The following is a 16835-nucleotide window of genomic DNA, read 5'->3' as shown; positions in this document are numbered from 1 at the left end:
CATGGACTTTTTATCAATCACCACAACCAGGGCCAGTGACTTAGGAGGGTTTGCTGTGAGGAGTGGGCCAACAAGACCTCTGGAAGTTCATTAAATTAAGATAAGTATGACTAAAATTCTGAACAAAGGGCAATTACAAGAAATTTCCTGAAGCTCAGCTATTAACCCAGCAATTATTTGGAGATTATAATCTACAAGTAAGCTGCCAGGCCCATTAATTATGGGCATTTGTCAAACTATTCAAGAACTATGGGTGAAAATAATTGCTGCGGAACTGCTCATTAGTATTTGTAAAATTACGACCATTTAAACCGGAAGAAAAAGCTTTTCAAAGTGATTTCAGATAAGGGAGGCTATTGAACAAAGTTGTTTAAAGATACTGTAGCGAGGTCTTGGTTCAGAGGATTTCTCAGGAAATGCAGAGTGCAAACCAATATATAGATTCAAGTTTGTGGAGAAACCCTAATCCTTCACATATCTCGTGTTCTTAGTACCTTCACCTAACACAGAAAGAACACACGCCTGTGCCCAGGGTGAGTTACTGAGAATAAATACTATTTTAAATTGTCGTATCTAAACCCCACAGTAAATTCTGATAATCATAATTTTACAGACCACTGGCTGTTGTAATGGAGGGTTCTGAAGAAAGTACTGGTGGTGCTGGGATGGGGATCACTGTTGACAGTCAGTCTGCGTTGTCAGGTTCACTTCACAGAAACGATTAGGTTGGAAAAGACCTCTGAGATCATCGAGTCCAACCTAGGACTGAACATCGCCTCGTCAACCAGAGCAGGGCACTGAGTGCCTTGAACACCTCCAGGGACAGTGACTGCACCGCCTCCCTGGGCAGCCCAATCCAATGTCTAATCACCCTTTCTGTGAAGAGATTCCTCCTGATGTCCAACCTAAAACTCCCCTGCTGCAACTTAAGACCTGTGTCCTCTTGTCCTGTCGCTGGTCGCCTGGGAGAGGAGCCTGACCCCCACCTGGGGACACCCTCCTGTCAAGGAGTGATAGAGAGTGACAAAGTCACTCCTGAGCCTCCCTTTCTCCAGGTTAAACACCCCCAGCTCCCTCAGCCGCTCCTCAACAGGACTTGTGCTCCAGACCCTTCCCCAGCTCTGCTGCCCTTCCCTGGACACGCTCCAGAGCCCCAATGTCCTTTCCCCCTCAGAAACTACCACATCCCTCCACCGACACGGGTGGACTGGGGTGCTAATAAAACACTCCGGCACCAAGCCACTAAACCTGTGCTTTCCACACGAACGCCGCTGCACCACCAGCGCCGAGGAAACCTCCCCAAAGCCCCCACTGGGGTCCGCGGGGAGCCGCGTGAAGGACAGGGACCCTCTCTCCCTCCCTCCCTCCCTCAGGAGCAGCCGAGGTGTGGCGGTGCAGGGGCCGCCCCTCGCGGCGCGCGGAGCACCCCGGGAGCGCGGTCCTTGTGCCCTCCGCCTGCCCGCCCGCGGCCCGATCCACCCCCCCCCCCCTCGGAGCGGCCATCCCGGCCCGCCGCCCGCCCGGCCCGCCGCCTCGGCCGGGGGAAGGGCGCGGGGGCCGCTCCGTGAGGGCGATACCGCCCCGGGCGGGGCGGGCAGGGGCGGGGAGGGACGGCCCGTCCGCAGCGCCCGTCACGTGACGGCGGCGACAGCGGCGGGGACAGCGCCGGGAGCGCGGCCGGGCCGGCACCGCCATGGGCAGTGAGTGCGGGCACGGCGGGCACAGGGCCGGGAGCGGGGCCGGGGCGGCGGGACACGCAGCGCGGGGCGGGACGCGGGTGATGGCCGGGGAGGCGCCGCCGTGGCCTCGGTGCCGCCGCAGGCAGGGCCGGCGCGGCGGGGACCCGCTCCCGCACAGGTGCGGGGCTGCCGGCACCGCTTTGTGTGTGTGTGTGTGTGGGGGGGTTATCCCCCTCTAGCCACACTGGGTCAGTCTGTAGCTATATACACACTATGCAATATATTTATAGTATGTAGACTATATGCTGCGTGCACACGTACATAAGTATCTGAAGGGAGGGTGCCAAGGGGATGGATCCAGGCTCTGCTCGCTGGTGCCCAGCAATAGGACAGGAGGCACCGGGCGCAATGGGATGCCCGGCAAGTTCCACCTGAACGTGAGGAAGAACTTGCCTCCTGTGCAGTGACCGAGCACTGGGACAGATTCCCCGGAGAGGGTGTGGAGTGTCTCCCTCGCTGGAGACGTTCCAGAAGTGTCTGGACACAGTCCTGTGCCATGTGCTCGGGGATGGCCCTGCCGGAGCAGGAGGTGGGACAGGATGACCCACTGTGGTCCCTTCCAGCCTGACCCATTCTGGGATTCTCTGTGCTCCTTCTGATGAGCTCTCCGAGGGCTTGGGAGAAGGAAAGGAGAGAGATGTCACAGCAAAGCGTAAATATAAATATGGCATTCTGATCCAAATGATACTTACAGTGTAATAAATGCATTCTACAGTGGAATAAATGCATTCTACAGTGTAATAAATGCATTCTACAGTGGAATAAATGTGTTCTACATTGTAATAAATGCATTCTCTCCAAAGAGGAACCAGTGGTTGATTCCTCCATCTGTCCCAGTGTGTTGGGGCTGGGAATAATGTCCAAGTTTTGAAGGACAAATTTCCCACCAGACACGTGTGCTTCGATTCTATGGTTTTCTTTTAAACTGATTTCATTTATCTTTCCAGAAAAAGAGCTCAAACTGTTGAGCTTTTTAGTGTTTTGAAAGGAGAAACTGCAAAGAGAGAGCTAAAATAAAATCCCCTGAAGTTCTGATCAAAATAAGTGTTCCGGTGATTTAAATTACAGTTTCTAAATGTATTTTAGCGATTGAATTAATTTTTTTTTCCAGCTAAATACTTCTCTAAAACACAAGAATCTAATCTCTACATGGATACTTTTTGATGTCAGAGTCCTTTGTTTCTGTGTTTAACTAGCACAGACTGATACTAGGTCGCTTATTTTTAGATGGAATACAATTTAGTTCACTTCTGGTGATATATACAGTGCCTCTCCTTCTCTAAAATTATTCCAGCTGTGGAAAAAGGAGTGGGTCAGTTCTGATTAGAACAAGAATTCTCATTCACCTTTTTGCCTTGTTTTCAACTTGTTTTAAGAGGGTATTAGTTTTCAGACAGTTTAGGAATCTAAATCAAGTTCTCTGAAGTTTTATACATTCACAAAGGTTCATTGATGTATTTCTCTCTCTTCTTTTTGTGTGTGTGTGTTTGTTCTTTCTGGAACAGTAAAATTTTTAGAAGTTATTAAGCCATTCTGTGCGGTGTTGCCTGAAATCCAGAAACCGGAAAGAAAAGTGAGTGCCACGTTATGTTCTTACTTTTATTGGTTCACAGGTAAGAGAATGTTGGGATATTCTATCCAAGCTCTAACACAGACAGTGGGCCCTAAATCAGGACATATTCTTTGGAGCAGGGGGAACCCATGTTGAGGTAAAAGATTACCTTGATGATGAATCCTTAGCAGCCTTCTGTTAAGTTGTTCCCCTCTGTAATTGTGATAACTAATTATTTCTTTTAAAAAAAAAATCTCATTTCTAGACTGAGTTTATTTAGTTTCAGCTCCATGTGATTGGATCTATTTTAATATACTAGAACAGAGTTTTCAAGCTCTTATTTTTCTGTGGATACCACTGTTGGCTTTGAGCCAACATATTACTTTGAAAAGGGTTGCTCTGTAATTCAGGAACCACAAATTTAGTTCTTCCTTTCCCACACATTATTTCCTACTCCCCTAGCTGTGGTTCACCTTGCTGAAGTGGGAAGGTGATCTGTGATACAGTTCAGGTAACTGCTCCCTGTTCACCTGCTGGAGGTGACATTTCTCTTTGACCTGAAATTGAGGAGTTCATTGACAGCTCACCTCTCTACTCCTCCAGCCCCAGAAGCCCCTCCCATCATTTTCTGGATTAAAATCAGTACATTCCTACAGATCATAAAGAGACCTGCCTTGTCCAAAAAAAACCCCAACCAAATACCATTTTTAACTTCCAAAACTCAAGCAAGTACTCACTGCTCAGGTGACAAACGTTCTAATTAGAGTAACAAATTGCACTAATATGCATTGTCGTGACCTCCATGAAAATTCCTACAGGTTGGTTTTTATATTCTTAGGAGGAAATGCATAGCTGGGAACGTGACACCATCCAAGAGAATCCTCATTTGCTAATGAGACATTCCCAAAGGTCAGGATTGGCTGCAGGGAGGTTTATGCCACTGACCATAGCTGAGCCTGCTGGAATGAGTGGAGAGGATACAGTAAAAACTGATGGTTGTGCCTTTCAGAAACCGATTTTTAGAAACATTGGGATCTATCCTCTGGCTCTTTGCTCCATCTGTCCTAACCTTCTTGCTTTCCAGCATCTTCCAATCTTGGGTCAGACTTCTACACCCAATTATTTAGGTCAGGCAAAGGTGTTTTCAGAGCAGGCATCTCCAGAGCCAGAGCCTGTGCTGAGGTTTGGATGCAGCAGGTGTGGGTGGCAGGTCCCCATGTTTGTCTCTGCGGTGGTGAACCTTGGTGCAATCTTTTTGGGCTGATTTATGGCACAGCTGGGATCATCAGCCATCCCATTTCTGCCCAGTGAGGTGAGTGAGGAGAGAAAGCTGAAACAAATCTGCAGATCCTGATGTTCGTGTAAAGCTCCCCGACAGGTGGTATTTGCCTGAGAGGAAGAGGAGCTCGATCTGTCCTCGCCCTCCCTCAGCAGATGAAGGATGGCCAGAGAGGTGCCAAGATTGCTGTCCTCTCTGTTTGGGTCACTTTGCTGCTATCTGGGTCGCTGTCTCCACGATGGCTTTGTGCAAATTTGAAGTGAAAATGCAGTTTGGAACATCATTCCCAGGCTGAAGAGCCCTCTGACCACTTCAAGTCCCATTCCTTGTGTGTGTGTGAGTCCATCAAGTGACTTGGGTCATTCCATATAACTGTAATTCCCTGTAATTTATTGTTTCCTTGCAAGCTGTCACTGGCAGACATGTTGAGTGATGGGTTTAGTGGATGGGTTATAAGGCCAGGATGAGAAATGAAGATAACCAAATAGAAGAAGACATCTGTTTTCATTAAACCTGTATTGATTGTTGAGTGAAGATGATGTTTTGATTCAGCTGGGCTCTCATTGAATCATTTTGCCATTATTGTTGATGAGTGGAGTGGTTTTTTTCTGCCTCTAGGGAGTGTTGCATTTGTGTTTAGGCCAACTTGATTACCAGAAGCGATTGCTACTTTTGTAGTTACTGCTTTGGGTTCATATTTCCCTCATGCACAGATTTCCTAAGAAGAACACTCTGTTCAGAGCACCAAGATGATGGTGATTAAGTCCCTTCATTTTCACACGATTTAAGGAAAATGTCAAAGGAAGAAAATGTCCAATTGAATCAGATCAGATGGTGAAATGTACTGGCCCTGTGCTTGGAAGCACTTGTGGCTGGAATATTTTGGTACCAGCCTGTGTTTTGCTGTTCCTGGCATATGGATTTGGGTGCTTCCTTTTTATTTTATTTTTTTTTTGTCTTCTTGACTCACAGAGGCTTTTCCTTGTGAGTGGCTGTGATTGGGGTGGTGCAGGATTCCTCTAACACTCACGTTCACCACAGCTGGAGGGAGAACCAGAGCAGTTGTAGACCTTGATCGAGGCCTCCAAAACTGGGGTAACTGTGAGGCTACAGAGATTATTTGGTTTAGCATTTTTGGGTTGGGAAGTTCTGTGCTTAAAATCTGAATTGTGGAATTCAAGGCAGCCCTGGGTAAAGTGGGTCAGTGCTAACACAAGGTATTGTTTGGATTTATCTGCTGCTGTCACTATTTTTCTTTTTATAACTTTGTACTGAAGTATTTTTAGCCTCTGCTCTCTTTTAAGAGTGAGGCAATACCGGTAAATAAATTACATTACTTGGGTTATTTTTCTCCTAAGTGTGTGGTTTCACTTACAAAGATGTAACTGCTGTCTGGGCTTTCTTTTCCTTGAGGAGCTTTGCTGCTGCTGCTGCTGCTGCTGCTGCTGCTGCTGCTGCTGCTGCCTTGGTTTGTAGTTTCTCATTTGTGGGTGTTCAGTACATGCAAAACCAGGCACTAATATTTTTTTCTTGTTGCCTCAAATGTTGTGGCCCTGAGATCCTCTTCAGTGAATTAGTGACTGATGATCATTGATCTGGCATTCTTTTTAAAATAATATGTACTCCACATCAGTGAAAATATCTTGGAGGGAAACAAAGAGTCTTTAAAAATTATTTTGAGCTCTGTGTCCATGAACATAATGGTGAATTTAAGCTTCCTCTAACACCCTTCAAGAACTTAATTCTAAATATTTTGAATTGCTGTCCAAACCTCACAGTTCTTCTGGTTTTTATCACTTGTCTTCACAGCAGTTAAATCCCTTTAGAAGCTTAACAGTGCTTAATAACTTCCAGCCTTACAAAAGAGCCTCCAATGTGTTGTAGCCCAGAGCTCTAATCACTGAAGATAAGTTTTTTTGCATTAATCCTTCTTGTTTGTCCTGGTATGTGTACCAGCCACTCTGCTGCTTTTCTGTAAATACCCCCTGCATTAGAATACTACAGATAAAACATATCCCACTGACTGACTGTCACTGTGCTGTCTGCTAGACCCCACAGAAGTTATCTCTGCCTGTCTCTAAAACCTGAAATGACGTTAAAAATTAATTCCAGTGAGGAATGATGCCTTCTGGTTCAATATCTGAATGATGCAGCATTTGGTTCTGATGGGAGAGTGCAGGGAAAGTCCTACCCACAGTGACCACACTGATCTCCACTGTCCTGCAGATCCAGTTCAGGGAGAAGGTGCTATGGACGGCCATCACGCTCTTCATTTTCTTGGTGTGCTGCCAGGTGGGTACCAGCCTTTTCTGTGTTCAGAAGACTTGTCTTCTGGGCTTTTAAAATACTCCAGAAGTGCAAAAAGCTCTTGTTTCGTGTTGACTTCCCAGTTTCGGTGACGTGTTTTTATGGTTAAGTATTTAAAGTTCCATTCTTATTCTCTGAAATGGTCTTTATGACTGATTATGCATCTTTTCAGAAACCACTGCTCTTGACCGAAATACAAAATGTTCTTTTCTTGTAATAGGGGTCCCATCAAATGCTGGTGGTGGCTGCAGGGTAAACAGCCAGGCTGATTATTTACCGAGCAGCATAAACAAACTGAGCAGTTCCATGCACTGTTTACACTCTGTTCGTCGCTGCATCTCAATTTTAGCGGCGGCAAGGGTGAAGATGAAACTCAAGTAATTGTTTTTCCCCAGCTCCTCTTGAACAAGCTGATGGATTGTAAAGATGGCAGGAGAATGCTTTTGTGAGGTGGTTTATATTGACATTTAGAACTTGGGGGTTTTTTGTGACTGTGCTGGTGAAATTGTTGGCTGAAACCCCCACAGAATGCAGGTCTGTGTAAACATTTATGTGCTCTTTATTACTCAGAGTTGTGGGCGTTCCCAGAACCTGGGCTTGGGTTGTAAACAGTGGAGGTGTTTTTGCTTTTCTTTAAAAGAGTACCTAGATATTGAAGAAAAGTGAGAATCCAGGTACTATTACCTGATATGTATTTTTTAGAACCTCTTGGAAGATTTAAAATGAACGGTACGTTTCAGAATTAGGCTTTTTAGCTCATATTTATTAATGTAGCCACTCCAGACTGTGGAATAGAGCAGTGGTTTAACAGTTTTTGTTTTCAGCTCTGAAGGACTGTTTAAAGGCTAAAACCCAGCCTGTTTTTTTGGAAGGAGGAGCTGGAAGATCATGGAGTTTATGTTTACTGGCACTGGATATATGGACAATTAGAATTTTGAATGTGTATGAAAGGTTATAGTAGTTGAGTAAGGAGAAAACAGATGGTGCAGATCAGAGCTTTCAGGAATCCATCTGTAAGATTGCCTGGGTTCCTAATCTACTCTTTTTGGGATTAAGAAGAGTTTTGAAGAGCTCAAAATCTCTCAATATTGACACACAGAATATTAGAAGCTTTGTATGAACTTGTCTAACTTGGACAATTCCATGTGGGATATATCAAAACGTATTTCCAGCTGCAGAACTTCAATATTTAAACTTCTTCTTTCTAGAGGTTTCTGCTTTTTCCTGTAGAAGGGTCTTAGTTTAGTTCTCTGAGTCATATCCCAGTTGGAGGATTAAAATAGACAGTGTCGGTACTGCTGGCTTCATAAAAAAAAAAAAAAAGACACTAAACAATGTACCAGTTGAATCATTGCATGTTAAGATGTTTGTATTAGTGCATGCTAATTGTGTGTTTCTGTTTAATACTTGTGTGCACTTTGACAGATCCCACTGTTTGGAATCATGTCATCAGACTCTGCAGATCCCTTCTACTGGATGAGAGTCATCCTGGCGTCAAACAGAGGTCGGTGGGTTATTCCTCTCCCTGCTTTCTGTCAGGATAAACAGGCCAGGAGCAAAACAGTCAGCTGTTAAATGTCACCCAGCCCAGATGTCACAGTGAAACACGTTGTGAGGTCATTAACACAAATGTGATTAAAATGGGTACTCGAGGAGTACCAATAGCAGATGAGGTGCAGGTGAGATTAATCTTGATTCTCAGGTTTTGGGATGATTCTATTTAGGATTCCAGAGCAATCTCTTCCTAGTGGATATATGGGGCAGGGAATGTTCTGGCTTTCCAGCTGGGAGCAGCACTGATGTGCAGTCTGAGAGTTGTTGACTGGAAAATACCTTCTGTGTGTTACCTCGTAACAGTTCGGCAACATTACGGGTGAGGAATTCCAAAGGTGGGAAAGCTGGAGGCAGAAATCATTAGCCATGAATTTTAGCAAAACCAAACTAAGTTTAAATTTGAGAGTCGTAAAGTGGAGCCCAACCAAATGTACGAGAAGACTCAAATTAACGCTGCAAGTGTGAAACTTAAGCTGGGTGAGCTGTCATGCCTGACTCTAAAAGAGGACACTGATCTCATCTGGAGCTCGGAAAACTGGCTGGAAGTAAGAAAATCAGTGCAACCCTGTGCACCTGAAGGTGCTGGTTATTTAGGAATGGCAAATTTTGTCACACCAGCGAAGATCAGAAATTAAGGTCAGTGGGTTTTCTGCTTCAAACTCTGCTGCAGAATTGGCCCGTGGAACTCTGTGCCTCACGAGCAGTGCGTGATCCTGAATGTGCTGCCCAGGCAGGAGGGTAAGGAAAGGCCAAGAAAAGACCAGAAAGAGTGTGAAAGCCACAAAAAAAGCAGGAGTGGGAAAGTGAATTTTCCTTTAAGTAAACTGACTAGAAGTCACTGGAGGATGTGAGATAAAGGCTTTTCAACATCCTCATTTTCTGGCTTTTGTAGGAGTAGAGATTTCCATGAGAGATGATGTAATATGTGACATGGAAACTCTAGGATGCAGGTATGAAAGAACTAAATTATAATAATGACTTCAGTGCTATTTTGATAGCAGGGAAAACACTAAAAAGAAAAAAAAAAGGAAAAATAATTGTGCAATAAGGCTTAAGATTTTTAAAAATTCAGGCTGAAGTGAGGACTCTGGGAGTTAGGCAGCAATGAAAAGAAGACTCCAGACAATAGGGGAGGTGCTCAAAACCCCTCTGTGAACTTCGGATGATTTATTAAAGGCTCTTTGGAAAATTAAGCTGCAGAGGCATAAGAGGGAAGAACCTGATGGCTTGAGCACTGGTGGAAAAGATCAGAAGAAATGTCTGAACAGATAGATCTGTAAGGTGCCACAAATAGAATATTCCTACTTCTTTTCATCTTCATTGTGGTGTTCCAGAGCAGGCTTCCCCTGTCCCTGGCTCTCTTTGAGACTTCACAAGTCTGCAGTGGCTAAATGGTTGTTTATTAACATTTTTCTGGTTAATTTTGTGATGGAAAACTGCTGCTCTACACATGAGTTGCACTTAAAAGGTAGAGAATTGAAAAGAATTGTGAGCTGATTCTTTGGGATCTGCTTAGGGAATATTGTGGCTTAACATCAGAAAAGAAAAGGTGCATTATTTGGGTCCTTTGAGTGACCATGGAAAAGATGATGCCAAGTAATTTGATCTGGCTTAACTAAATATTCAACTTGTAGAATGTGTTCTTACCCAAACTTTTTTTTCTTTTAAGCTCCAGCTTAGGAAATGTGGGAAGTTTGATCACTTGCTGGGTCTAGCTGCTTAATTTTAATCCACCTTTTCAACATTTTAGTTTCGTCAGCATCTTCAGATAAGAGAAAACTTTCTGCTGTCGGATGAAGGACAACTTAAGATTTCAAAAAGTAAATTCTTGGAACGCTGTGGCTCCAGAAAGATGATGTGGAAGAAGCATCCTGTGTTGAGATGGGCATTATCAGACACTGTGGATCTGCAGCATATTTCTGTGACCTGCAGAACTAAACCTTAATGGCAATTGTGTTAATTTTTCTTCCTGCTCAGGCACTCTGATGGAGTTGGGCATCTCCCCAATCGTGACCTCGGGGCTGATCATGCAGCTGCTGGCAGGAGCAAAGATCATTGAAGTTGGGGACACTCCAAAAGACAGAGCCTTGTTCAATGGAGCCCAGAAATGTAAGCACTGCTCCAATTAAAAGGATTAAGTGTATTTTTTTTATTCTTGGGAAAGCAGCCAAGTGATGCTAGAAATGAGATTTCTTTGGTAGGTGACTTGGGCAGATTTTTTTAAAGGATTTGCTTTCTCTCTTGTTTTAGTATTTGGGATGATTATTACCATTGGGCAAGCCATTGTGTATGTTATGACTGGAATGTATGGAGATCCTGCTGAAATGGGTGCTGGAATTTGTCTTCTTATTATAATTCAGGTTTGTAATGAGCTATTTTGTGTGTAACTGAGACTGCTTAGATACAGTGTAACTGGAAGGAAAAATCCTTCTGAGTGACTTCTGTTTATTTAATACTTGTAGTGCTGTAAAACATCATCCTTTGTATCTGTCTAGAAATGAGAAATCCTAAATATTCCATAAAGGAGGAGAGAACTGGGATAGTGAATACCAGAAGGATTTCAGATAGGAGTGGCTGCTTAATTGAAAATACAGGAATTAGTGGACTTTGAAATCAGTAGCTGCTGTCAGTGCTGTGGAGAACTCACTCAGTGGCACAGGTGCAGCTTTGACACCTCCTGTAGAACAAAGCAGTAAATGCACACAAACTTAAAGGTTTTTTTTTTTCCCAAAAAGTGCTTACTGAGTAATCTGTTTGCTCCCTCTGCGTTGAAAAGCCCCAGAGCTCATGGCCAGGTGAGATGGGCAGGTGGCAGAATTACTGCACAAATGATAATTAGATGAAAAACTTAACGATCCCTCTCCCAACACGATGAAAATACTGAAGCAGGGAGTGAATACACAGTTCTTGACCTGCTTTCATTCTTGTTTCTGCTCAGTTTTGTTTCTCTTCCCCCAGCTCTTCGTTGCTGGTTTGATTGTGTTGCTGCTGGATGAGCTGCTGCAGAAAGGTTATGGCTTGGGCTCTGGCATTTCCCTGTTCATTGCCACCAACATCTGTGAAACCATTGTCTGGAAGGCTTTCAGCCCCACCACCATCAACACTGGCAGAGGTAGGTGTGCTGCTACGGTTACACCATCTTTCACTACTTACTAACTACACAGGAACTGTCAGATGTTTGTTGGATGGCTCTTCAAAAGAAGTTTTAATGTGTGGTGATTCACTCCTGCAGTCAGTTGTCCAGTTAACACTGAAGATGGAAGTGTTGTCTGACTTTGTGGATATTGTTAACCTACAAGTTTGCCTTTGCTGATCTGAGTTGTGAAAGCTCCAATGGGACTGGAAGGCCCTTGAATGAAAGTTTTTGGATTTCCAAACTGAAATGGTCTTGTTTTTTAGCATCACTTAGTCCATAGAAAGAGAACAGAGGAAATGTTGTACATTCAGAGAGTTGTTCATGTTCCAGCTGTTGTCTGGGGCTACAGGACACTTTTGCTGTTGGTGCCTGTGAATTACTTTAAGCTGGTTTGATTCATCAGAGGCTGCAATCCCTTCATTCCTCAGCCAGTCTTTGACATCTGGTTGTCCTGAGACCTCTGAAATGGCACGTTAAGCTACAGCCTTTCTGCATTAAGAAATGAACTGGTTACTGCATTCATCTGAAATCCTGAGCCAGGCTTTTAGTTTGTTCCCATTTGCATCTGATTTTCAGCAGTTCTGGTGCATTTTATTTCTGCTTTTCTAAAGATATTTTTCTCCTTGTTTCTTGTTTCTTCCTTCCAGTCATCCTCCTGCCCCTAGAAAGGAAAGGAAGAGAGTATTCTTTCATGAGGGTGACTTTTCTGTTTATTTTGTCTTTTCTAACCAGGAATAATGTTTTGGTAGATCATTACAGCCAATCCTGTATTGTGACATATTTGCTGTAACAGGATTTACATCCTGTTATACCGAATTTTTTATATCATTCTTAACATTTCCAGAAGAAAGATATTTTTTTTTGTTTTGCTTTAACATGTTTGACTTGGAGATTAAAATTCCTTTTCCCTGTTTTGCATCCTGCAGGAACAGAGTTTGAGGGTGCTGTGATTGCATTATTCCATCTGCTGGCTACACGAACCGACAAAGTCCGGGCTCTGCGCGAGGCTTTTTACAGACAGAACCTGCCCAACCTCATGAACCTGATTGCTACAGTGTTTGTCTTTGCTGTGGTCATCTATTTCCAGGTAAAATTCCTCAGAGCAGCTCTGCAGAAGTGCACGTGGACCCTGGGAAAAGATGGGCAAGTTTAGAGCAGAGTGACTGAAGTGTCTTAGCTTTGAGTAAGGAGCAGTTTATTTCCAGTATTGTTATTTCAGTAACATCCTCCTGTGACAGCACAGCTGTTCCATTTTATAGCCAGGCCTGCTGGTGCTCAGTGTGTAATCTCACATTCCATACACATTTAGGAGAGGATTTTTACTAAAAATGGTTTCTGGAACTGCAGTGGTTGCATCACACCAATAATGTGCTTGATATTCATCATTGACTTCAAAGAATACTTTTCTGACAGAGCTGGAGAACTTTGCTTCTTTGGGGTGTGTGTGACACAGATTTGTTCTAGAAAACAGCCATGTAATTAATGCAGAGCTTATTGATTTTTCCCTAATTTTTTGGCAGCACTTAGCCAGTGCTTCTTTTTAAATCTAAGCATTTACTAAAAAAGAAAAAAAAAGAATGATCAGGTTTTCAAGTCCTTGTGGTTTTTCTTGGGTCTGCTCAGAGAGGATCCTGCCTCAGAAAACAGAAGACCACCCAGGAGCCTGCTGGTAACTGGCTGTTTGAGTTAAAAGCCATTAGAGGCTCTTATCAAAGCCTGTTCTATAAAGTGTATTTGGAGGAGCATCGTTTAGCAGATGGGAAGTAGTGTTTATATAAAATAAAGAGTGTGATACAGCCAGGCAGTAACACCTGAAAAATCCTTAAAAATCTGTAATCCAGACTGGAGCTGAAAGCCTTTGGCCTTTGCAGTCCTGGACTTTGCACTCCCTGTTTATGTAGCAAGAACTCCGTGGTCAGGAATAACTCTGAGGCATACTGGGAATGCCTTCTGTCTGGAAATAAACTTGGAGCTTTGGGGTTCTTCCCGCAGGGATTCCGAGTGGACTTGCCGATCAAGTCTGCGCGGTACCGTGGGCAGTACAGCAGTTACCCCATCAAGCTCTTTTACACCTCCAACATTCCCATCATCCTGCAATCCGCCCTAGTGTCCAACCTCTACGTCATTTCCCAGATGTTGTCTGTTCGTTTCAGTGGCAACTTCCTGGTGAACTTACTGGGACAGTGGGCAGTAAGTACTTCTAAAATTATCTGTAGGTGTTCCTGCTTTGTCAAACTTTGGTACTTAACCAGCAGTTTGAAAGCTGGAGGAGGAATTCCTCCCTAAATACAGGCTGGGAATGTGGGAGGTCTGGGAGGAATAACCGGCTGCCTTTCCCTTCCCCTCGCAGGATGTCAGCGGTGGTGGCCCCGCTCGCTCGTACCCCGTGGGTGGCCTGTGCTACTACTTGTCCCCTCCCGAATCCATGGGTGCAATATTTGAGGATCCTGTCCACGTGATAGTTTACATCATATTTATGTTGGGATCCTGCGCCTTCTTCTCCAAGACCTGGATCGAGGTGTCGGGCTCGTCAGCCAAAGATGTAGGTGTTGTGCCTGCTGACAGACAGTGCCCCTGGTGCAGATTGACCAGCACTGACTGAGCAGTTGTTGCTCTCACTGAATCTCAGGTGACTGTGAAACACCTGCAGCGGGTTCATAAAATATAATGTTTTCTGCAGGTTGCCAAGCAACTCAAAGAACAGCAGATGGTGATGAGAGGCCACAGGGATACCTCAATGGTTCATGAGCTTAACAGGTAAGGGAAGGCTGACTGCCAGCTGGATGGTGAGGAGTGCAGGGGAAGTGTCAACCAGAACGGATATTCTCAGAAAAATCTGAGGCCTGTTTTCACTGCAAATGGGAAGATTCCCATTTAGCTGCCTTTCGTCGTTAAGCACAAGATGTTACAGCAGTAGGATGGAGATTAACTCGTAATGTCGATTTTGAAGTGGCATAATGAGGGAATTTGAGTTGAATCTCTTTTGTGTTTGTAAAAGAAAGATACCTCGATTTTCACAGGTGTTTAGTTTACCATTGCTGACCTAGCATGGCACTACCAAAGCTGTATTTTACACAGCATGTAAAGCCTGCAGAGCTGTACTGAAAAGTAGATTGATCTCTGCATCATTCAAAGCAGTTACTCTTGGTCTTGTGGAGGTTCCATGTAAAGTTGTTCAAACTGTGAATTGAAAAGCTTTGTTACTCACACAGATTTCCTATCAGTGAGTTTTTATTTTAGTTTCTACTTTGTTTCTACTGGAGGACAGTGAGAGCTCGTGGCAGGGTTGCTTTTGCAACGCTAAATTTATTGCTTGATATGCACAGAATTACAGAGTGGTTTGGGTTGGGAGGGACCTTCAGGATCATCTCATTCCAAGCCTCCCTGCCTTGAACACTTCCAGGGATGGGGCATCCACAACTCTGAGCAACCTGTGCCAGTCCCTCGCTGCTCTCACAGTGTAGAAGTTTTGTTCCTGATATGCAATGTAACCCTGCTTGCTTTCAGTTTACTCCAGTCGGTCATTTTCGTAGCAGATACATCGGTAGAACCCTCAGATGAAAATCCCTGGTTGTGAACACCCTTTCCTCTCCTGTTTTCCCTGTGCTGCAGGTACATCCCCACGGCAGCTGCGTTTGGTGGTTTGTGCATCGGGGCCCTTTCAGTCCTGGCCGACTTCCTGGGAGCCATCGGCTCCGGCACCGGCATCCTGCTTGCAGTCACTATTATTTATCAGTATTTTGAAATATTTGTAAAAGAACAGGCTGAGGTTGGAGGAGTAGGTGCGTTATTTTTCTAGATGTCCGAGTATTTCATGGGTTGTGTGAAAGGGAAGGTATTTTGACCACACGTGTCATTTAGTCGAACAATGCTCTTTTCTTTTGACTTGTTTTCGAGCGCTCCGTGTCCCGTTCCTGTGGTGGGCACCGAGCAAAGCCTGTGTGCAGCATTAGTACCAGCTGCCTTAAGAATAAAGTTTACATTATCTTGTTTAAGTATTATTATCTAGTGTTGCCTGTAATGCTGGAAACAATTCATCTACCTTGCTGTTCAGACACTACAGTGAGATGGGAACGTGGATCAGTTTGAGAGCGGTAAAAACGCCTTTGCACACAGCAGTAAAATGTTTAATTAATTTCTCTGCCCTTAATAGGAAAAAAAAAAAAACACCAACTACCTGAGTTCAGATTGCCACGTGCCAGTATTCCTGACAAAATGTATTCGTACCTGTATTATACATTCATTTTTTGTACTTTTTTAACTCCCGTTTCCCCCTCACTGAACTCAGTTGCGGTGTCTCCACCCGGGCACCTCTCCCTTGGCTCCAAGGGTGGCCAAGCCAACAATTTACCGCGGGCTGATCCTCATCTCACCTGTGACCTGCTTCTGGGGCGGATTTGCTGCATCCTGGGGCACACTGGGCTCCCGAGGGACACCCTGGCAGCCCCAGCAGTTCTGTTTAACCATGTCCTTGTGAAAACTGTGCCACTGAAACTTCATGTCCACTTCGCTTTTGTGAGTCGAGAGAACGAGGCCTGGTTCCCGAAGCCGCGTGTTTGGGAGGAGGGAACAGGGAGTTCCTGCTGGAAACCCCTCGCACTTTAAAGGCGGCCGTGTAACAACTGTGCGCGTTAGACAATAAACTTATTTAATTAAACTCTCTCCTGGGTCTTCTCTGTGCCAGGTGTAATCCATGTGCAGGTTTTGATCATTTCTAACATGCCCTAAAAGTGAAGTAGGTCTGGGAGGCTCCCTTTTTTCCCCTCTTTATTCTTCCTCTTTCTAGAATATGACTGTTTAGTTTTTAGCACTTAATTAAAAAATCAAATCTCAAGATTCCTCCCTTTAAAGCTCTACTGTAATCAATTACTTTTTCCTTTTGATGTCACATTTCTTCTTTCTTCTCTCATGCTTAACTTGAAAGTAACTTTGTGTTGCTTGTGACGGTAAGAAAATCTCAGGCAAGTTTTCTGCTGCTTTTCTAAGCTGGGAAAATCTCCCTAATTATGCTCGCCTGTCCTCACCCATTTCAGAGGCAAGGCTGATACTGGGGTGTGTTTGTTAAAACTCCCTGATCCTGACCTTTCAGCAGTGCTGGCTGTTTACATTAGAAGCAGCCCATTGTGTGCAGATGCACTGAAGGTTGGGTTGGGAAAGATTTACCAAGAAGGGCTCAGACTGAGTGAAGGTGCAGCCTGGATACACCGGTGGTGGATGTTTCCTCGGAGAGGGAAAAACTGCAAGGCTGAGCACTCTGGGGGCATGTGA

At 44.4% G+C, this 16835-nt stretch overlaps 1 protein-coding gene across 1 annotated transcript; it reads left to right on the top strand.

Moving 5' to 3' along the window:
- The first annotated feature begins 1424 nt into the window (after positions 1-1424).
- On the top strand, positions 1425-16224 carry SEC61A2 (Sec61 translocon alpha 2 subunit). The gene is made up of 12 exons (XM_027901463.1): positions 1425-1700; positions 3245-3312; positions 6797-6862; positions 8303-8381; positions 10409-10540; positions 10682-10791; positions 11390-11543; positions 12494-12654; positions 13560-13757; positions 13918-14109; positions 14248-14324; positions 15180-16224. Exons 1-12 carry the CDS (start codon positions 1694-1696, stop codon positions 15364-15366), a joined length of 1431 nt encoding a protein of 476 aa, XP_027757264.1. The 5' UTR covers positions 1425-1693; the 3' UTR covers positions 15367-16224.
- The last annotated feature ends 611 nt before the right edge of the window (positions 16225-16835 follow it).

The sequence above is a fragment of the Empidonax traillii genome, unplaced genomic scaffold (assembly GCF_003031625.1).
Source record: "Empidonax traillii isolate 1590-97213 ecotype Southwest subspecies unplaced genomic scaffold, ASM303162v1 scaffold785:size696563, whole genome shotgun sequence".
Lineage (NCBI taxonomy): Eukaryota > Metazoa > Chordata > Aves > Passeriformes > Tyrannidae > Empidonax > Empidonax traillii.
This window is presented reverse-complemented; position numbering and strand designations above follow the sequence as displayed.